Source organism: Cheilinus undulatus, linkage group 1, assembly GCF_018320785.1.
Source record: "Cheilinus undulatus linkage group 1, ASM1832078v1, whole genome shotgun sequence".
NCBI classification, from domain to species: domain Eukaryota; kingdom Metazoa; phylum Chordata; class Actinopteri; order Labriformes; family Labridae; genus Cheilinus; species Cheilinus undulatus.
The window spans coordinates 8,346,248-8,369,377 of NC_054865.1; the positions used below are offsets into that span (position 1 = coordinate 8,346,248).

Consider the following 23,130-nt stretch of genomic DNA (forward strand, 5'->3'; position numbering starts at 1 on the left):
ATATGTATACATTTCAAAAATAAAACCAAATTTTTTTGTAATTGGGGTTAACTTTCTCTTTTGACACCTTTTGGCAATAACATGACTGATGATACACTATATTGCCAAAAGTATTCACTCACCCATCCAAATAATTGAAATCAGGTGTTCCAATCACTTCCATGGCCACAGGTGTATAAAATCAAGCACCTAGGCATGCAGACTGTTTCGACAAACATTCGTGAAAGAATGAGTCACTCTCAGGAGCTCAGTGAATTCCAGCGTGGTACTGTGATAGGATGCCACCTGTGCAACAAGTCCAGTTGTGAAATTTCCTCCCTCCTAAATATTCCACAGTCAACTGTCAGTGGTATTATAACAAAGTGGAAGCGATTGGGAACGACAGCAACTCAGCCACAAAGTGGTAGGTCATGTAAAATGACAGAGTGGGGTCAGCGGATGCTGGAGGATAGTGCGCAGAGGTCGCCAACTTTCTGCAGAGTCAGTTGCTACAAACCTCCAAATTTCATGTGGTCTTCAGATTAGCTCAAGAACAGTACATAGAGAGCGTCATGGAATGGGTTTCTATGGCTGAGCAGCTGCATCCAAGCCATACATCACCAAGTGCAATGAAAAGCATTGGATGCAGTGGTGTAAAGCACACTGCCACTGGACTCTAGAGCAGTGGAGACGTATTCTCTGGAATGACGAATCGCGCTTCTCTATCTGGCAATCTAATGGACGAGTCTGGGTTTGGTGGTTGCCAGGAGAACGGTACTTGTCTGACTGCATGGTGCCAAGTGTAAAGTTTGGTGGAGGGGGGGATTATGGTGTGGGGCTGTTTTTCAGGAGCTAGGCTTGGCCCCTTAGTTCCAGTGAAAGGAACTCTGAATGCTTCAGCATGCCAAGAGATTTTGGACAATTCCATGCTCCCAACTTTGTGGGAACAGTTTGGAGATGGCCCCTTCCTGCTCCAACATGACTGTGCACCAGTGCACAAAGCAAGGTCCATAAAGACATGGATGAGAGAGTTTGGTGTGGATGAACCTGACTGGCCTGCACAGAGTCCTGACCTCAACCTGATAGAACACCTTTGGGATGAATTAGAGCAGAGACTGAGAGCCAGGCCTTCACATCCAACATCAGCATGTGACCTCACAAATGCGCTTCCGGAAGAATGGTCAGAAATTCCCATAAACACACCCTAAACCTTGTGGAAAGCCTTCCCAGGAGAGTTGAAGCTGTTATAGCTGCAACTGGTGGACCGACGTCATATTAAGCCCTATGGATTAAAAAAGGGATGTCACTTAAGTTCATATGAGAGTCAAGGCAGGTGAGCGAATACTTTTGGCAATATAGTGTATGTAGCCTTCATAAAGATTACAGTTGATCATCAGAATAAAGTTTATATGATTTTAAAATCTTGTATCAGAAGATGATGGAGTAAGCAGAATTCTTTGTCAGTGGAAAGTTGGACAGGCTAATCATCATTCGTTGTGAATGACTTTTGTAGAAAATCTTATCGTACACAAAAACATAAAACCTGTTTGGTAGGTGAATCAAATGCTTTCAAGAATCAACTTTTTTCATAACTCGGGTTAATTTTATCTTTCGTAAGTGACAGCTTTTGGCAATAAAATGGCTGATGGTATGTAGCCAGGCCCACCCCTACCTAGATGCAGACTGCTCCTAGCATGTAGGGCACTGATCATCAACTGTCGGTCCAGGGCCACATCAGGCCCCCCAAAGTTTCCTGTCTGGCCCCTGAAAGAAAAGGAGGAAAAGAAGATTTTAAGAGTATCCTTTTGCTTTAAATGTCTGCAGCTTTTAAATCCATCACACAAATAATTAACATTGAAATAGTTTTAGAGTGACTAACCATTTGATCTTTCTGACAGAAATTCACTGTCAAATTAGTCGATTACAAATAAAAAAAAACAAAAATAGTGCAAGAAAGTAAAGAAAGGGGGTTAAAAAGTGACAGAAATGGGAGAAAAGTGGCAAAAATGGATAAAAGAGTAGCACAAAGGGGATAAAACATGCATAAAAAGTGCTTTAAAGGGGGTTTAAATCTTTCAAAACTGGGTTAATGAGGCAAAAGGGGGTAAAAAGTAACAACAATCTGTTAAAAATGGGAAAAAATGGTTTTAAAGTGGCAAAAATTGAAGAAAAGTGGCAAAAATTGACAATAGAGTGGCATGAAGGGGATAAAACATGCATAAAAAGTGGTTTAAAAGGGGTTAAATCATGCAAAAATTGGTTTAAAGACACAAAAAGTATCAAAAAGGGTTAAAAGTGCCAAAATGGGTTAATATTGGTGCTAAATGACAATTAGTGAGGGCCCATTCTCTTGGATTTTTCAGAGGTCTGGCTAATCCTGTTGTCAGGCCTGTCTCCTTGTGGCCTGCTGCATGATAGATAATAGGGATAGATCTTACTGGTAATGACTAGAAATGTCCTGTAGTTGAAAGGAAATTACAAATACTACTGCAATAATATTTCAATCAGACCAAATGTTAATTTAGTTTTTGTGAATTTGAAAGTCCAGCCCACAGAGTCTCTGTTGAGACCAAATCTGGCCCTCGTGCAAATGCACTTGACGAATCCTGATGTAGGGCCTCATTTTGAGCACCTTTGTCTTCTTTCTCTTTGTCTGCACATCAAGCCAATTTGTATGAGAAATATGTAATTATGGAGCTATTATTGTTGAAAAAGTATTTGCAAATGCATACAAAGATCTGTGCACAAATCTGTAAATGTGTGCAAAGATTTTCAAATTCCTACATAAAGTCACAAATGCGTGCACTAATCTGCAAATGTGTAGACCAATTTATAATTGTGGACTTAGTTCATTTTGGTTTAGAAAACTCACTCTTTTTTTGCTTAAAGTTGTCAAAATCCTCACAAGCCATCACTGGCAACTGAAATCTGTCTGTCAGTTGGCTGTCAGACACCTGTAACTTTTGCAACACTTCTGCTGTGTAAGCGTAAGGACTGGGTGTGTTGCCCTCAGTGCAGGCTCACAGGCAAGACTTCCTTCCTTATAGCATAGGCATCACAAAGAAGGCAGCAGTTTAGACTTAATAAAGGCTCTATATAATGTTAACATGAAAGGAGAAATATCATATACTATTTATTCCTACTTTCATTGGAAGAGTGAAGAACATAATGACTTCCTTTTCTCCAAATCGTAACACAGTGGTGGTTGAATTGTCATCTATACTAGACTAGGTTTTACTATATTCTGTTTTTCAAACATAAATCACCAGTATAATGCTATATAAGCCGTTAGCAATAAGATCAATAGAGTGGTCTGTAACATTCATATATTTATAACAGAAGAAGGAAAAGAGGGCCGGTCTTGAACAGATCCGCTAAATGGCACTGAAAATTACTGATATATTTAAATAACATTAAGACACTTGAAGATGGGGATGGCTGAGCGACAGTGACATGTCCTTACAGTCTCAGTGCAGGGTTCAAATCAAGCTATGGCTGAAAACATTTTGTTTGTTTATTTACTGCTAGTGACTCTTATGCACAGAAATTTAATTATTCAGGCCAGGAAATATGCAGGATTTGGAAAATTTGCTGCGATCTGTGATCAAAAAGTACAGACCTAACAAAATATTTATGCCAGTCCATGACAGTTTGCACTAGTCATTTTAATATTTTGATTATTTGCTCCGTTGTCACATCGATGGTTCCGTCAGCTGCCCTTAAAATGGAAAAATGCTCTGCAGTCAAGTAAGTAATAAGATCCCAACATAAAAACGTCATCAGTTGCTACGCTTCTGCTGTGGGCTACCAGTGAAGGGGGGCCTCATACCAGAGTCTTCTCTGCAGAGTTGATCATTAGAACACAGTTTGTATGATTTTAAAATCTTGTATCAGAAGGTGATAAAGTATCTGGAGTTTTTGTTTCTCTGTAAGTGGAAAGTTTAACAGCCTAGTTATCATTCGTTGAGAATGACTTTTGAAGAATGTAGAAAATCTGATCTTACACAAAAACATAAAACCTGTTTGGTAGGTGAAATGTAGGTCAAATGCTTTTGCTTTCGGGTTTCGATCAATAAAAAGGGCCAGCAGACACAGAGAGCCTCGGCATTCCTGCTGACTGATGTCTGGTGAGTTGATTTTGTGAATTCTATTCAATAGAACCATTTTTCATATAATTATGACCGAATGTTCATCCATATATGAGATTAACTTTGCTTGATCAAAGGACTGACAGTGCAGCTAACCGTATTTCTGAAATGTACAGACTAAGGACACGATCAGTGTGTTTCAATTTTTTCCCTAGATATAATTTACATTTTTAAAAGTTTTATTTTATTATTATTAATTTTTAATGTAACCTTTATTTAACCAGGAGAACAAAACTCATTGAGATTAAAAATCTCTTTTTCAAGAGTGTCCTGGCCAAGATAGCAGCAGCACAGACAAAGTTACAGACAAACAACAAATTAACATACAAGTAAAATGTCTAACAACAGCACACTGAAAGAGAAAGCAGCAACTAATTGTTAAAACCAGTAAAGTAAAGTTTGTGAATGTTCTGCAAAACATTTCTTTTGGTAAAAAAAAATATTTTTTGAAGGTGTGATGCATCATATGGTCAAGGCTTAGGTCTGCACATGTTGACGCTGAAGACACATGAACAAGAACTTGCAGGTAAGCCAAAACGAACTTGATCTTTGAACTGAAATACTGAAAGTCTTTTAAAAAGAAGATTATCATTTTATTAGTTAAGTTTCAAATAATCTAGGATTGAATCAAGTGTTCCACAACATATTTGTTAAGACATAATCAAATGCTTTGCTCAAATAGGAGAATATGTGTAAAAAATATCTGATAAATAAATGGATAAATGAATGAAAAATACAAAAAAGAAAAATACGACACACAAACACTATTATCATTATGACACAGAGAGCAACAAAGTTCTGCCAAATGAGTGAGCAGGTAAAAAAATATTTGTAAAAATCTTGAAATGAATAAATTACCTGATGAATGGCCAAAATATATATACATGCAATAAGATGTCAGAGCATAGGGGCTAAAGCTAAGGAATGCAGACCAGGGGCTGAGTTCATAAATCTTTCCAAGCACAAGTCTCTCCCTGTGAAGAACCCCAAGAAATTCCATGAATTATGGCGTTTTTTCTTTCTTACTTCTTTTCCCCTAAAACATGACTCTAGACCCTACAGAGATAAAAGTTGTTAGCAGTGTCAGCAGAGGTCAGACTACACATCCTTTATTTTTTGTCTGTTATGATGGTCACTGTGTCAGATTAGATCAGAGGTTGGGAACCTGTGGCTCTGGAGCTGCATGCGGCTCTTTCACCTCTCATATGTAGCGCTCTGCAGCCGTGCCAGAAAAATGAAATAAAGTAAACTTGTTTTTAAAGAAAAAAAATTCTATATATTGAGATAGTTTTGCATATTTTATCAATAAAACATCCAACCTTTTTAATATAATTATAATTAAAACTTGATTAATTGTCCTTCACCAATAACCTTGCAAAGCAGATGGATACGCCTGTTTCCGTGTTTCTCACCGGTGAATCCATCTTGCAAAGCTCCCGTCTGAACAGTTTGGGCCCGGTTAGAAAGTGATAGGACCAATCAGCGTCCAGGGGCAGTTCTTTCGGGCGCAGCGGAGTCAAGCAGCAACAAGAGACCGGTGCAATAATGGCGGAAGACATTAGCATGGATGCTGCTAAAGCGTAAGATTTATCAGAACTTGACGACATCTTCATCTTCGTTAACAGAAGAACAAAGAACAGCATTGAGTTGTTTCCTTTAAAAAAACATGACAAAAGTCCTGTTCTGACATGTCTACAGATGCCAGGTTCGCGTTTTGCAGCTCTCTGTGGTTTACTCCTTCAGTAGGGGCGCAGCTCAGTAGAGGCTACATCACGTGTTTTGTTGCTCTGATTGGCCTGTAAAGATGTGACAGACAGAACGTTCATGCAATCACCCTCCGAGTTTTTTTCAAAGGCTCTGCCATTTCCCAAACACAGTGTTTGAGTGGTTTACCAGATGGATGTGTGAAACACATCCATCTAGCGTGCCAGGTTACATCACCAACAGGTAGTCGAGAAATATGGCGGTAACCATCAACCAAAGCTATAGCCCTGACTAAGTTGGCAGCTGTATTACAATTCAGACATGATATTTGACCACTATTGCCTGATAAATAGAAGAAAAGTGGCAGTACCTAATAAAATAATTCCAATATTAACCAGCAAGTGTACTGACTTTAATCATTCAGCTGGCTAACTGCAAACATCCCCAGCTAAAAATGTTGATGGAAAAAACTGAATCTCCAGAACATTACATGTAGTTATATGACAAAAGATGACATTTGATGTTTCTTCCAGGTTTAAAGGAACAAAAAGGTTAAAGGAGAAGTAGGACCATGTCTTCATTGAACCTGGAAGATCCAACAGGTACATCCTTCTTTACAATACTTTTACAGTTTTATTCACTCACTCAGCCATACAGTCTTCTAATCCTTAAACAAAAAGTCTTAGGTAACAGGTTTTGTATAGACAGAGGAAACTTACCCTAAATCATTGCATGAACACCTCATTTGATTTGATCAGCTTTGATGTAATTGGTACAGGATATTTACCCTGTAGCATATGTGCTGTTACCCACAAACTACAATGAAGGTCTGTGGAGCACCATATTAGTCAGCTCTATCAGTCATCTCACGTTTGTAATTTGTTCAGCATTTATTATGGCAGCACATTTGTTCAGCGTCAGGCTCTGACTTCATCACTCCTCTTAAATTTATTTTACACGCAGGATTGAGGAGTGATGAGATAATATTTTCAATCCTCAGTTGGAACCAACAGGGGGATGCTGGGGTGGAGGTAGGTTGAAAGCGAGAGTGCAGTGCTGATCCCAGGCAGAGATGGCAACTACAGAGCAGAGGAAGAGACAGGAAATCTTGCAGCTTAAGTAGACCACTGAATTAGGAGGATGTGACCCATGTAGCTCAACTAAAACCTGCTGGTTGCTCCACTGACGTTATCCCTCCTTGTCTTTTCAAAGAGGTGTGGGAAACCACTGGTCCTAACGTTCACATGATTGTTAACAGCAGTCTGCACTTTTAAGGATTTTTAATGATCTTTTATTAACTACTGATTCTAGTGACTCAGCTCTTTTAATGCTTTTAGATCTAATAGCTGCTTTTGAAACAGTAGATCACACAACTCTTGAACACTGTGTTGGTTTAAAGGGTACTGCCCTAAATTGGTTCAGGTCCTATTTGTCTAATAGATCCTTTCAGGTCAGACTTGGAGACCCCACTTCTTCTTGTGCCCCCCTTTCATGTGAAGTCCCACAGGGTTCCATCCTGGGACCAATCCTGTTCTCTCTGTACCTTCTCCCTCTGGGTTTGATTAAAAAAAACATGGTATATCCTACCACCTGTATGCAGATGATACACAAATATACCTGCCTTTAAAAAGAAGAGATGGCAGCACAATTAATCATCTGCTAGACTGTTTCAATGAAATTAAAGCCTGGATGGCCTCTAGCTTTTTAAGTTTTAATGACAGTAAGACTGAAATCGTTGTGTTCGGCTCCAGTGGAAACACTGATCCCTCTTTTGTGGACCTGTGCCCCCTTCTACCCTATGTTAAGCCCACAGTGTGTAATCTTGGTGTGAAGGTCGACAGTGATTTTAAATTGGATCAACAGATTAATTCTGTGGTTAAATCCAGGTTTTATCATTTGAGGCTTTTATCCAAGATTAAATCGGTTTTTATTTTTTAACGACTTTGAACGAGTGATTCACACTTTTATTTCTACACGATTGGACTACTGCAAAGCACTTTATATCAGATTAAACCACGCTTCCCTTGCACGTTTACAGTTAGTACAAAATGCAGAGGCTCGTCTTTTAACAGGGACTCGTAAACACGAACACACCACCCCCATTCTCGCTTCCCTCCACTGGCTCCCCGTTAATTTTAGAATTAATTTTAAAATTTTAATGTTTGTTTTTAAGTCATTAAATGGATCTGCTCCCGAGTACATCTCTGACCTTTTAGAGGTTTACACCCCATCTAGATCTCTGCGATCAGCTGATCAACTCCGTCTTGTTGTTCCCTCAGTCTAGATTAAAAACCCGTGGTGATTGAGCTTTCTCTGTTGTCGCACCTAAATTGTGGAATAAGTCTACCTCTTGAAATCAGAACATCCCCCACCTTACCTACTTTTAAATCATGTCTTAAAACTTATTTTCATTCCTTGGCTTTTAACTCAGCATGAGAGTTGTGTGATCTACTGTGTGTCTTTTATCTGTTTTTATTTGCCCTTCTGTGTGTGTTTCTTTTAAAGCTTGTTTTTAGTCCCTGTTAAGTTTTTATGTATTTTACGATGTTTTTTATGTTCACTGTGGTTTTTACTTGTTTTAGTCACTGTGCAGCACTCTGGTAAACGTAATGTTTTGTAAAATGTGCTATATAAATAAAGTGGATTGGACTGGATTGGATGTGATCTGATTAGGCTGCAGGTCAGGTGTGAATCATTAGCTGAACTAGCTCGTGGGCTTTGTTACCTTTGTGGCCTCTGCACTTTTACCTGCAATACCCAAAACTGACCCCAGAGAAAAGTTTGCTCACAAAAGTTGTTGGAACACCCATGCAGCTGTAGCTCTGTCAAGAAAATGCAAACATGAGTTTGAATTTGCCTTGTATTAACACATACATGTTCAGCATGTAAAGACAGAGCAGTAGACACATAATGCTTTGAGTTTGTATTGACTATACATCAGATAGAGTCCGAATATGGCTGTAATGGAATAGTCTGGATGGCCTAGAACACAAGGAGACAATATTGTTCAGATATTGACAAAGGTATTAAAAAGGTCAGTCTCAATGCACATTGACCACTGCAGTAGGATGTTACTCTTAACTTCTAAATGTTTCTTATGAATCAGTAGGTCTGAAGTCTGGTTCATGCTTCTGTGTGAAGTCCACCTATTCTGTTAAAAGCACCACATACGTGTACACTTGTGTGTCCACATGGCTCTTCAGTAGTTTTCAATGATACTTGGCAGTGGGGCAGCACGATTTTGGTCAAAATGAACATCATAATGATTCTGCCTAACATTGGGATCACTGTTATCGTTATTATCATTATTTTTTTTCAACTTAATGTTTATTGGGCAAGAAAAGAAGACATCATAGATATTTTCCACTTATCATATAATCCATTCAAGAATAATTATCCCAACCTGGAAAGCTTAAGACAAAAAAGGAATAGTAACTTAATCCCATTGTTTGCCCAACAGCCCAGGTGTGTCCAAGTCTTTCAATCAGATTCATGAGGTAGTCACCTGGGATGGTTTTCCAACAGTCTTGAAGAAGTTCCCAGAAGATGCTGAGCACTTGTTGGCTGCTGTGCAACTCAACTTATCCCATATCATCTCAATTGGGTTTTGGTCTGGTGTTTGTGGAGGCCAATTAATCTGATGCAGCAACCCATCACTCTCTTTTTTGATCAAATAGCCGTTACATAGCTTAGAGGTGTGTTTGAGGTCACTGTCCTGTTGAAAAACAAATGATAGTCCCACTAAGTGGAAACCAGATGGGATGACATGTCCCTGCAGAGTGCTGTAGTAGCCATCCTGGTTAAGTGTGTTGAAAAAATCACCAACATGCACCAGCAATTATTGAATGGTCAAAATCGTGATCACAATTAAAATTCAATTAAATGTTTGTTTACTGGAAACTATGGCAGCTGAAACTTAGCATATTATGCTGCAGTTTGAAGTTATAAATAATGAACAGCACTAAATTATACTACAGTTAGCGCAAAGAGTATAAGAGAGGAGATTTGAGTAGTTGTATCATTGTCTGCAGCAGTTTACCACACTCAAGTATCCTTTGCGGTCACCAGTGCCAGCAGACCAATCACAAAGATTGCAGTCTGTGTTGCTGTCTGCACAGATGTCTGTGCAAGGCTATGCAGATCCATGGCATAGGCTACAGGGTAGCTTAATGCTTAATGCAGAAGCATAAATCATGCTTATGAACATACTGGTGATCCGTCTAGTGAAGGGGTGTACAGAAAATTTTTTAACTAGGTTATTTTAACTGATATATTGACACATTTATACCCATTGTTTAAACACTCAAATTTCTCAGCCAACTTGAACTCATCATCATACAAGTTAGCTTGTTAAGTATGCTAATTAGCATCTATCCTGCTGATTTCAACACAGACTTCAGCACTAGATTACTTTTTCAACCAGCGGGACCGACTACAAAGTTTGGGAAAACTTTTTACAGCCCATCTTGGTGGATAAAAAGGTTAGAGTCATGTGAAACCTGGGGATAACTTTACCTATGACACAGCTGCAGACATGATGGAGTCCCCTCTCCCCCTCCTCTGAGGCTGAATATTGAAGGTACTGCATTTAGAATTAATTTGATTAACAAAACCAGAGCACCATTTTTACACTAAAAAGATTTTAAATCATGGGAAATTCATAACCAGCTGGTGAGACTTTTTGTGATTCCTCCTCGGTACAGAGATGTTCTTGTTTGAGTGGAGCCTTTTCAAAGTGACACAACTGCTGAATAATATCAGCGCTACTGTTGTTGTCTTTGTCCACTGTTGTATTTTACTGGGAGACAAAGAGTTCCTAAAGAGGACACTTTTATCTGGGAATATTCAGGTTGTTGCTGTCGTTTGCTGTGGTTGTGTGGTTGCCAGGACAGTGTGACAGGGAGTTGTTCTCTGGTTTTCTGTCTGTGTATGAGCTTCGTTCAACATGTATCCATTCACTACACGTCTGTACGGTACAGAGAGGCCTGTACTGAATGGGTACGGTGCAAATACGCGCACTTTTACACCCCTAGTCTAGTGCTACTAAGAAACTGGAACAGTGAAATTTGATACAGTCACTTTTAACTATGACTTTAATAAATGTCTAAGCTCATAATTCTAAGATACAAGAAAAGAATGCAGTTTAAATCAGTAAAGTCAAACAAGACTAAGCATTATAAATGTGGTCTCTTTTTCTCTGACAGGCCTTCTCAACTTTCTCTCAAAACTTGGACTGGACATATTTTATCCCAACAAGCTCACTCTTCGGTCTCTCTTGGAGATCAACAAAAACTCTGTGTATGATGAAGCAGTTTCATCAGTGGAGGACATACCGTGGTGTTTTCTCAGAAAACTGTTTAAGCTCAATGCAGAATGCAGGACCTGTACACAAATATCTAAAACAGATGATTTTGAAGAGGAAGAAAACAATGACATCTTTGACCTTGACCTTTACACCGCAGATGACTCTGCAGATAATACAGTCAACCCTCTTGACCTTGTAGTTGCACTCTTCCTCTGTGCTGACAGCTTCTTGCAACAGGAAATAGCCCTCAAAATGTCCATGTGCCAGTTTTCTGTCCCTCTGCTGTTGCCCCATGGTAACAATAGTCCATGTACCTTTATGCTGTGGGCTCTGAGAGACATCGTCAAAGAGTGGCGTCCACATGACATGTCAGAATCTAGAGGGTTTGTCGAAAACAACATTGTCCAGACAGAACTACCCTTGTTCTACTTTGTGAGGCTTAAAAACTGCAGTTTATCCAAGTCCCAGTGTCTGAATCATATTCTCAGCCAGGGCCAGTGCAACAACAACACATTTATACACAGAGATATGAAAGGAGGAACCCATAAGAGGAAAATTGCAAATGGACTGGTCGAGGTCTGTTGGTACCTTCCCTGTGGCAGAAAAAATCTTGACAAATTCCCCAAACCAGTTGCTGTAGCAAATCTGAGAGGGGACATTGGTCAGTCTCTTACCCACTTCAGTTTCCTTTTTCAAGTTTCATCTGCTACCTTTGTATTTCTGGACAAAGTTGAAGAAGATGAGCACCAGATTCTGATGTCTCTTCAAGAGGCGAGATCTAAACTGTTCCTGGTTGTCAACAAGAGAGAGAATGCTAAAGAGGATCTGATCACAGTCAGGACAACAGCGAAACAACTAGATTTACCACAGACCAATGTGAAAATCAGAGACCCGCATACAAATTCGATTGAGTTTTCAGAGAAACTTTGTGCAACCATCAAAAAATCCTTGACAAGTGTAAAAACTACAATTACTTTAGTAAATATGCTTGACAAGGCTGTTGACTTCGGTCTGTGTGAGGATGAAAGCACAAGCAACGACCAAAAGAAGGCCGCTGAAGACATTGTGAAAGGCATCGGTCTGCGACCTATACCAGAGTACAAGAACAGACAACTTCCTTTGCAGGGTGATAACTGGAAAAGGTTATCACTGCTAGAAATAGAGGAATGCAGGTTAAAAAGAGCTGGTGATCAAGCACTAGAAGAATATAAATCTCAGCTGCAAATGGAAAAACAAAAAATTGAGAAAGATCTTGGCAAACACAAACCTTCTGAAGCCATGAAAAGATTTATTGAACAACTATCTACTCGTGACAAAGTGAAGAAAGGTTTCTTCCTGAGGTGGATGAAACTTAAACTGAACTCACATTTACAGTCTGCTGTGCAACGATCTTTACTGCACGAAAAACTGTCTGAAGAGTCCAACAAAAAGGAGAAAGACAGGAAAGAGATCCCAGCGCTGGATCAGGCTTTGCTAGAAAGCTCTTTGGGAGTAGAACATTACATGAGAGAGATGGGGCTGATGTATGAGTTTTCCTCCCAGTCACAAAACACTGATGAGATAATCTCTTACCTCCCTGCTTTGGCTGCTGAAATGTTGCTGGATGGATATCCGTTAGAGCTTCTAGATGGAGATGCTTCCAACATCCCACAGAGGTGGGTGACAGATGTGCTGCTGGAGCTCCACAACAAGGTTGGAGGGAAGAGCCGACTGTTGGTGCTGACTGTGTTGGGTGTTCAAAATTCAGGGAAGTCGACGCTTCTGAACACCATGTTTGGTGTGCAGTTTCCTGTCAGCAGTGGTAGATGCACAAGAGGAGCCTATATGCTCTTTCTCAGAGTAGGCGATGACATGCAAAGCCAGCTGAACTATGACTTCATCGCTCTCATTGACACAGAGGGTCTTAAGTCTCCTTGTTTGGCACAATTAGAGGACAGTTATGGGCATGATAATCAGCTGGCAACCTTTCTCATTGGCTTAAGTGATGTTACCATTATCAATGTTTCAATGGAGAACTCTACTGACATGAAATATGTTCTTCAAATTGCAACTCTTGCATTCTTGAGGATGAAGGAAATTGGGAAAAAGCCAGTTTGTCATTTTGTGCACCAAAGTGTTGATGGAGTGTCTGCCCATGCAAAGACCATGACGGAGAGAAAGCATCTCTTGGACCAACTCAATGAAATGACTCAAAGTGCTGCTGGAATGGAAAAACTTCCTACCGTACAGTTATTCACAGATGTGCTGGAGTATGAGGTGGAGAAAAATAACTGGAACATCCCAGGACTGTGGCATGGGACCCCACCAATGGCACCAGTGAACACAGGCTACAGCGAAGCCGTTGCAGATTTCAAGACAAATCTTCTGGAGACAGTAAAAAGAGACAAAGGTGATCATGTGTCAGACATCCTAGAGTTTATAGAGTGGGTGAAAAGTCTTTGGAGAGCAGTGAAGTTTGAGAACTTCATATTCAGTTTCAGAAACACTCTTGTGGCTCAAGCCTATGACGATCTTTGCAAAGAGTTCAATCAGTGGGAATGGGAGTTCAGAAAAGAGATTACCAACCGGCAAAGAGAAACTGAAATGGAAATCTTAAATGCTGACAGTGAATCTGAGCTTCATCAGTTGAAAGACTTGGTCAAATCAAAGAAGTCTGAGGTATCAGCGAAAATAGAAGAACACCAAACAATAATGCATCAGAAACTCAAGGACTACTACGAAAGGAAAGACAGGCATGTCCATCTGATAGTCAAGTACAAAAGTGAGTTTTTCATCAGAATCAAGGGTCTTGCAAATGAAATCCAACATTCAGCAAACAATGACTTGGATTGTGCACTTGAACACAAAAAAAGTTTAAAAGAGGCCGAGGAACTTCAAAGAAAACACAGAAAAGTGATTGAAAAACAGGTCATGAAACTTTTGAGTGACTGCAAAAACCACACACTGTCTGAGAAGGAGCTGGAGAAAGAGTTTGAGAAGATGTGGGCTGAGGTCACTGTAAATGTAGCTGGCCTGAAAGAAGAAGACATACCTGCAAAGGTTCTTCAACAGTTGAGAAATCATTTTGTAAATTGCAATGTCAATGAGAAACTACAGAAAGTCAGAGACCTTAAAGAAATTGGCAAAGGTCAATTTAAGGCCAAGACTGGTCATGTAAAAATGACAAATTTCTTTTTTACAAATTTCTTTTTTCAGAAAGCTGTAAAAAGAGAATTGCAAAGCCTGACAGACAGTGCGATTGACTCTTGCACAAGATTTGTGAAAGATACTGCACAGACAGACAGAGACTACCATGATTCTCTCACAAAGGAGCTGCTGGAAAAAGTTGATGAATACATTAAGCAAGGTAGCATGAACTACAAGCCTGAATTTGAAGTTGACCTGAAACTTCACATTTGTGGATTTGCTTCAAGAGAGTTCCTCCTCATGCACAGAAAATACTTGATTGAAAGGGATCCAAGAGTTGAGCTGAAGAAGAAAAAGAAACAGTACTTGACAGACTTCATTGATTTATACAAACAGAGAGATCACTGCCAACGCAAAGCAACTGATTACGCCAGACTTTGCATCAAACCAGCGGTTGAGGAGCACATCAACAGATCTCTGGGAGTTGAGATTGTTGACAAAATTTTGACAAGTTGCCATTCACCACAGTTCAGTTCTCGCTCCTTTTTCCAGTACAACATTCAGGAAGAGTTGCTGCAAAGAGATGACTTTGAGAGTTTTGTCAAGTACATTAGCAAATATGAAATATTTGTTAAAGATTGGATATTTCAGCATGTCCTGGAAAAAATGTCAGAGGGCCAGACTCTGTGCAAACTGAAGAACAAAATTCTTCATGTCATAGTTGACAGAGTAAAAGAAGCACTGGAGCAGTCAAAAAAAAGCAGTGATGGCACTCTGCTGCCAGATAACCAGGAGAGCATCCATGAGCTTATCAACAACATGCGCGAGTATTTGATCAAAGACATCTCAATCTCAGTGGAGGATGAAAAAACCACCTTGTTTCAGATCCAAAGCACATGCCATCCATTCACAGAGAGGCTCTTTAGATCATTGGATGAATTAAAGAAGGAGCTGCAGGAGGAATTCTCAAAGTCTGATGACATCTCTGAGACTTTAATAAAACTACCAATCAAACCACAAGATGAGCTCTTTAAACAGGTGTTTGGCTGTGGGAAACAATGTCCGTTTTGCAAAACTCCTTGTGAAGCTGGTGGCAAAGAACACAATGAGCACCATGCAGCTATGCACCAACCTAAAGGTATAGGAGATGTCCGATACATAAATACTCAGAAGTTGGTTGTAACCCTGTGCACAACAGATGTCCACAGTGAGGGCAAATTCCAAAGCTCAGAGACTGAATGGAAGGACCATCCTTTAAAAGACTACAGAAAAATCTTCAAAGACTGGCACATTCCTCCTGATCGCACCATCATGGCATCTGACTACTGGAAGTACGTCCTGGTAAAATACAACAACAGATTTGCTCAGGAATACAAAGCCAAGCCTGCTGATGTACCAGAGGCCTGGAGAAACATCACAAAGGAACAAGCACTGAAAGGTTTAAAACAGGCCTTCAACAAGGAGTGAAGAGTGCACAATCCTGGAAAATATCTTCCAGCAAAAACACATTTAAACATGGAGGAGTTTTTAAACATGTAAATGCACAAAAGTAGAGGGAGGGCAGACTCATACAGCATTTAAACAAGTTCGGGCATGCAGTAAAAACAATGACTCAGTGTGGAGACAATTGAGTTCAATTCTAATCATACTGGCTCCATGATGCCTGTGCTTAGAGAACTGGATGTCAAAGAAAGAATATTTGAATCAAACAATTTAAGAGTCAAACAACCAAATTTTAGATTAGCTAATCTGACTAAGGTTGGCCTTACAGTAGAGGACTTTGCTAAAACTTTCAAAAGACTAACATCTGACACCCTCTCACATCTAAAGACGATTTATCAGCAAGTTGCTGAGTTTTTAGCTACAGGCAATGATTTTGCAAAGACTGGGGATCACTAACTACAAGACTAGAACAAGATTCCATTTGAGATTATTTCCCATCATGCGTAAGGTGGAAATTTACAACAACAACTTTTGGGCAGAGAACAGGATGATGAAGAAGATGGAGATTGCATATGAGTTGAATTCATTTAATTTCAATTGTATTCATTTAAATTTCTTATAGCACACCTGGATAATGTGGTTGTAGATCAGTTTACTCTTGCATATACAACCCTCAGACCCAAATGGGAGTAGGTTTTTTGAGCATGCTTCACAGTCCCTGTGCCAGGATTTGGCTGATAAGTAACAGCAGAAATGAAGGGTAGCATGAGTCGTGTTGTTTTCAGGCATTTAAAGGTGTAAAATGTGTAAGAAATGTACAGATCTGTTTGCCCATGTTTTCACTGTTCCACTGTCTGGGTCCTGTATTAACTAGCTAAAAGAAGGCTTTTCACCACCATAGTGGAGTCAGACTAACTTCTGTCAGTAAACTGGTTCTCTCCCAGTGCTTGTTCACTGACACAAGGACGGTCCAGTAAAAAAACTGAATTGCCCTATAACGATAGCTCAGTGCATGTAAACAAACTGTTTAAAAGAAATCCTGTTTTTTTTTGTAGCCGTTTTTTCAGTTTTCTTTTGTGTTTGTAACTTTTTAAGTTTTCAAAGATGATATCATGAGATGAGTCTAATGGGAGGTCAGCAAAAGTGAGATGCTAACCAGGACAATGAAAATGACATACTCAGAAATGTGATCACAGAGATGATGTTTTTTTCTTTTATGTTGCTTTGGTGATTTCCATGAGTTTGTCTTTCTTAATGTGTGTTATTTTATTGTTACTTTTGGCTTTGTACATTTTAACAAGTATGCACAGTAATGATTGAAAAGATAATGATCCACAAGTTCATTAGAAGAAAGGAGTTTTGTTTTGTTATTGCTTTTTTCCAATTCACAACAACACTGTTTGTTACAAAGCTAATGTAATGTTAATTTATTACCAAGATGATGTAAAAAAAAAAAAATAGGGCCGTCAAAATTAACAAGTTAATTTGGATTAATTCATCATCATGATTAATCTGATTAAAAATTTTAACGCAATTAACCTATCTACAGAGCAGAATGACTCAAAATCCCTGAAACGTCTCTGGCAATGCATTTCGGGCAGTTTGTCCAAGTAGGGTTACCGTCAAGCATGCCGCTGCGCATGTGCAAATGGGCCATTGATCCGGTAGTGACCAACCAACTCGATATGTAAGACGCTAAACAGCACGTTGGCCCTCTTGATGGGAAATTTGAGTACAAAGAAAACCAAGACGGAACAAAAATTTGGCCCAGTTAAATTTGTAATTGAATAGCCCTGGCATATATATTCCCTTCTTTCTGTTTGCTTACGCAAAATGAAATGCGATTAATATAGATGAAAAATGAATGATATATAATCATGATTAATCGAGATTAATCCACAGCAACCCCATGATTAATCTGATTAAAAATTTTAATCATTTGACAGCACTAAAAAAAATATGTTTTATAGTGATTATGTTCTGTTGTTTCTTCTGTTGCTGTACTGATATTTCAAGAAAACAAGAGAGAAAAAACTGTCAGCAAATATGGAATAATGATAAAAGTATGCTCACTTTTATTGCTGACTTGTATATATCTGAAATAAACATTACAATCTTGTCAAACATTTTTTGTTGTTTCATTGATGTTGTAATGTTTTTCATTAGCCACAGAGTTAAAGATGATAGTGATTCTGAAGCTGTGGATGGCAACATTATTTTACAAAGAATGTTCATGTATCTCTTAATATGAAGTCAGTGTAAAAGCATAAGTTAATCTAATTTATCCGAAGACAAACTGCTGAGAAGAGAGCGGTCACATTTTTAAACTCAGACATATGAGTTAAACAAACTTAACATGGGAAGCTACTAGCCTTGTTCTATTAAGTCTTTCTTTCTCTTCCTGTTTGTTATTTTTGATGGAGGTTTTTTTCCTGAATTAATAATGTCAGTCAGAAATACACTGCCTGGCCAAAAAAAAGTCGCCACCTGGATTTAACTAAGCAAATAGGTACAAGTCTCCTATTGGATAATTACTGAATGGGCGATTATCTTTCAGCTGGCAACAAGTTATTTAACCCCAGCTGATGCAATGATTAACTTCTCATTTCTTAAACAATGGATTCTTTCTTCCCTAATGGCACGGGCATATTTCAAGATGACAACGCCAGGATTCATCGGGCTCAAATTGTGAAAGAGTGGTTCAGGGAGCATGAGAAATCATTTTCACACATGGATTGGCCACCACAGAGTCCAGACCTTAACCCCATTGAGAATCTTTGGGATGTGCTGGAGAAGGCTTTGCGCGGTGGTCAGACTCTCCCATCATCAATATCAAAATTAATGCAACACTGGATAGAAATAAATCTTGTGACATTGCAGAAGCTTATCGAAACAACGCCACAGCGAATGTGTGCTGTAATCAAAGCTAAAGGCGGTCCAACGAAATATTAGAGTATGTGACCTTTTTTTGGTGGTGACTTTTTTTTTGGCCAGGCAGTGTATGACACATGTAAACAATCATGGAAAAAGTGTTGAATGCATGATAGAATGTAAAAGACTAAATATAAAGAACTGTGAAAAAAGTTTTCAGTCAGTTTCTTCAGTAGCAAAAAAATAAGAGTGGGTGCTACATGGGGTAAAAATATCTACAACTCTGTCAGCAGGATCAGGTACTTTTGAGGGTTAAGTGAAGACTTTATGTGAAGGTAATCTGGCAAGTGATTATTACTTCTTTTTGCAAGTATTTCTCCAGTCTTCTTTTTTTATGTACATCTCTTATAAATCCCTCTTTCTAGTGGTATGTGGTAGTAGTGGTAATGACTTTGACAGCATAAGTAATCATCTCTAAAGAGCATAAAAGTGCCATAAATATTAAAGTGTCATTTAAAAGCACTCCTTAAAAAGACCCTGGAAGCAGCAGACACCAAGCTGTTTGACACTCCCATCCTGCTGATGACACCATCTGGGGGCAACTCTGCAAGATGCAAAATGGATTTACAAAACAAATTTACCACTTTAAGATAAAAGAGAGCAGAAGTTTGTGTAAAAGGTACAACTTAATATGGTTCGAGGTTGACAGTCCCTCACAAAGCATTCTGGAAAAATGATGTGGCTAGCATTCAAGGTAGAGGCAAAAAAAAAAATATTAAAATTGGATTAAAAATGGGTAAAAAGATGTTTAATGGCAGATTTACTGGTGTGGATTTAATCTTAGAAGACTTCAAAAAGTCACCCAAGCTCCAGGCTTGTTGGAAAAGCTTCAGTAAGGCCTACCAAAGCATGGATAGCATCAGTGGAATGGCATAACAGCAAGCAAGGAAAAAATGTAAATGGCTTTGATTTATGATTTAAAATTTTATCTTTCAATAACCTGTGTCATTTGTTGTCGTGTACTACAGTGTCGGTCTGACAATAAAGTCATCAGAAAAATAAATACTCCAGTACAGTACAGATACCTGAAAAATCTACTGGTTAGCACATCCAGAACATTTTTACTGGGGTGGCCAAGATGGGACAAAGAGCTGATGTTGGGTGGCCATAGTCTTAATAAACGTCACATGATCAAAATGTGTAAATACTTCAGCAGCTAAAAATCTTTATAACTAAGTTCCAGAAATCATGTGGGCATTTAATTATCCATTATTGATATCTGACTTTTTAATTTTTTAGATAAATGCTTCAAAGGTTCCAGAAAACAGCAAAAACCATAAAACAGCATTATCATGCACCAGTAGAGTTTTCTATTCTTCTGCTATTTTAACACAACATCCATTTTCAAATTAATACTTAAGAGGTCAGTAACACATTTGTAGGCACCACATTTATTGTAAGAATAAAAGGTTCTTAAAAGTGATTCTGCCTATTACATCAGGAATACTGTCTACTTAAAAAATGAAATAATAAATCAAATGTATTAATTTGTTTAATTAGGGAAGAATGAGACTTACTAATTCATTCAACCTATTCAAAACAGCACCTGTATGAGTAAAGGCTAATTTTAACTTATGCCTCAGCATAGGAGTACTGGGTTGAAAGTCACCTTTAAAACATTTTTAAACATTATTAATCACCCAATAGAATAACGTCCTTGAAAAGCCATCAGCTGCATTACCTGTATTGGCATTGATTGAGGCGCCATCTTGTGGTCAAATAAAAACACCTCACCTAAAAACAACATCAACTCAGTCAAAAGAACTCAAATAAGATTCCTGTAATACAAAAGAAAAGCATCAAACTGTCTTTGAGTTAATAATATCAGACAAACTACGCTTGTTAAGTAAATCAGAGACAGTCAGACAGGCTGGGGCTTCAATATCAAAAACAAACAGAGTTAAAATACAGGTGATAGAGATGATGGTCTGATGAATGATGGTCATTCTATAGAGTGCATGGTGAAAATATTTAAAATAACAGTGGGCACAGTCTTAGCTTTGCGAGTACTAAAGCCATGGATCCAGTTTAAAGCAGTCTATCTCTGAAACAGCCTCCTCCTGGTACCTTGTATTTTCTAGAACACTTTGAGTTGCGGCTGTGTGGGACCTTCTGCCCTGGACTGTTAAATATCTGCAAATAATCCTCAAAATCAGTGCATCAATGTATGACAAACTGTAGAAATGTATCAATGCACTATTGCGGTATGTTAAGAGGCATGTCAAAGGACTGAGAATGTAACACTTAAATTTCATTAAAGTAATAGTTGCAAAGGTCAGTAGTAGGTGTAGTGAAAGTGTTCATGTTACAGTAGAATGTAAGACCCTGCACTTCCAAGGCTGAGTGCTAGAAAGTTCTATGGTGACAGAAGTCAGTGAATAAATACAGCTTTAAATCATTTTATAAACTGACAGTTCAAAGAAAAGATATCAAGGGTGGTAAATTAATTCAATTTAATCATTTAATTGTTGTGATTCTCAGTGTTGTTGCTACTGTTTCAGTACATCTGCTCAGTTTTTAAGTTTATTTTTCATTTTACTAGCTGGTTTAACTGAAAATGTCACCTTCAACAGAACCCTGTCACATGCCACAGAGGCTGGAACTCCTCTGGCTGTGACGGCACATGCATACCCTCAGTTAGAGCTTGTTCTGTGGTATTCTCCATGAGGTCCAGGTGGAGCAGCATGTTCTCCAACAGCTTCTCCTTCATCTGAATCAACATCAGCCTCTGACCTCGTCTCAGGGTCCCCTTCCTCACTAGGTGAAGAACTTAAACTCAGAACAATCACAATGAAATCCAAAGTTTCTCATTAATGGATACGATGTTGAATGTTTCCCTTTATTTTTAATTCATTTATTTTTTTGCCCTGTTTAGAGATCCAAACATAGATTGTGATAAGTGTGGGGTTTGTACAAGCTAATGATTATCAGACATTAAACAGAAATTGATCACCTTTTCTGTAAATTCATAAGAGATGTTGACGGATGGTGGGGCATGCAGTCAAACTGCAGTGCAGTTGTGATGGACCAGAGACGGATCTGGTGTATTTTAGGGGTATTAGTCAAACCAACCCGTAAATCTTGCACAGGTTATTCTGGTAAACAAATCTCTAGTTTTAATGTTCAAAACCTTCAGTAATGTAACAGCCGGACATATGCAAATATTTACACAACAGCAGCCAGCACAGTTACAATCATCTCCCAATGTCAGCCGGTTATACTGAGTGGAAAATTCAGAGCTAAAACTCAGCCCAGCATGAAACGTCAGGTTTTTAATCCATTTATTGATTGATCTCAGAATCACTTCAGAGCATTTTCCCATAAAACAGTGGATATACACGTAAACTGGAGGGACAGAATAAGCAAAAGCCTGTGGCGAAAGAGCCACAGGCCAGACTTGAACTTCACCAGCTTGATTGAACACAGGCTGGCTTTAAACAACGAGGTCCTTAGCTCCAGTAGAGCTAACAGCAAAGCTAGTCAGATGAGGCCAACGTCCATTTTTCAGTACAAGTGGACAGCTGAACTTAGCGAGCTCATATACGGTTTATCCTTGCACTGCAATTTATATGAGAACATTGCATATTTTACATGGAAAAGTGGATAACATAGCGAGCTAGTGTAACCCCTTCTTCCTGTCTCTACCTCAGTATACTGAAGAAATCATGCAACCACTTCGGTTCACGGCATTTAATTTTCAGCACACAGCTGTCAGAAAAAAACACAAAATACAGATGTTGGTGGTGGTGAATCATAAAGTACAGCTCCAGCCCCGTTTATGGGATCAACAGCAAGCAAAGGGTCAAACAATGTACATCTCCTTTTACCATGTGACCATATATGTTGAAAAAATAAACAAAACACAGTGTGTTATGAAATATAGTTCAGTTACACAATGTATACCCTGCATGTGCATGTAACATATTAGATATCACAGATTTCCTGGAACCTTATTTTTTACATTTTGTTTTATGAACAAATAACTCAAAGTTCCATGCAAAGGCTTTACAATATGCATATAAAGACAAAAAACATTCTCATTTTAAAAGTTATACACATGTTGGTGTTGAATCATTCAGTACAGCTCCAGCCCCTGTGCATCAGATAAAAAAATACAATTACTAACTCAAACAGATGCCATTTTTCAATCAGCCATGCAGTTAGTCTGCAAACACGAGTGCACAAGGCTGAGCAGCTATAAAGCTAATACACTTAGCAGGCAAACTTTACTCAGCAAAACAATAGAAACTTAAAATGACTGCTGGCAACAATCACAAAATGTGACGACACTATTAACGATGCTTTACGTGCAGTTTAATTTGGGTAAAATTACTTTCGGACTTTAATATTTGAAACAAATCACAAGCTATATTCAGTACGTACCGTTTATGGGATCGTCAGCAAGCAAAGATCCCTCTCTGTACTATTGGTACTAATACCACCACCGCCACACGAGGGCGCTGTTACCACACAAATAAAGGGAGCCATGCATAG

The 23,130-nt window shown here is 38.8% G+C and overlaps 1 protein-coding gene across 1 annotated transcript; it reads left to right on the forward strand.

Annotated features, from left to right (window-relative positions):
- Positions 1-6,402: 6,402 nt before the first annotated feature.
- LOC121511653 (up-regulator of cell proliferation-like) lies at positions 6,403-15,729 on the forward strand. The gene is made up of 2 exons (XM_041790391.1): positions 6,403-6,433; positions 11,036-15,729. The coding sequence occupies exons 1-2, from the start codon at positions 6,403-6,405 to the stop codon at positions 15,727-15,729; spliced, it is 4,725 nt and encodes a 1,574-aa protein (XP_041646325.1).
- The last annotated feature ends 7,401 nt before the right edge of the window (positions 15,730-23,130 follow it).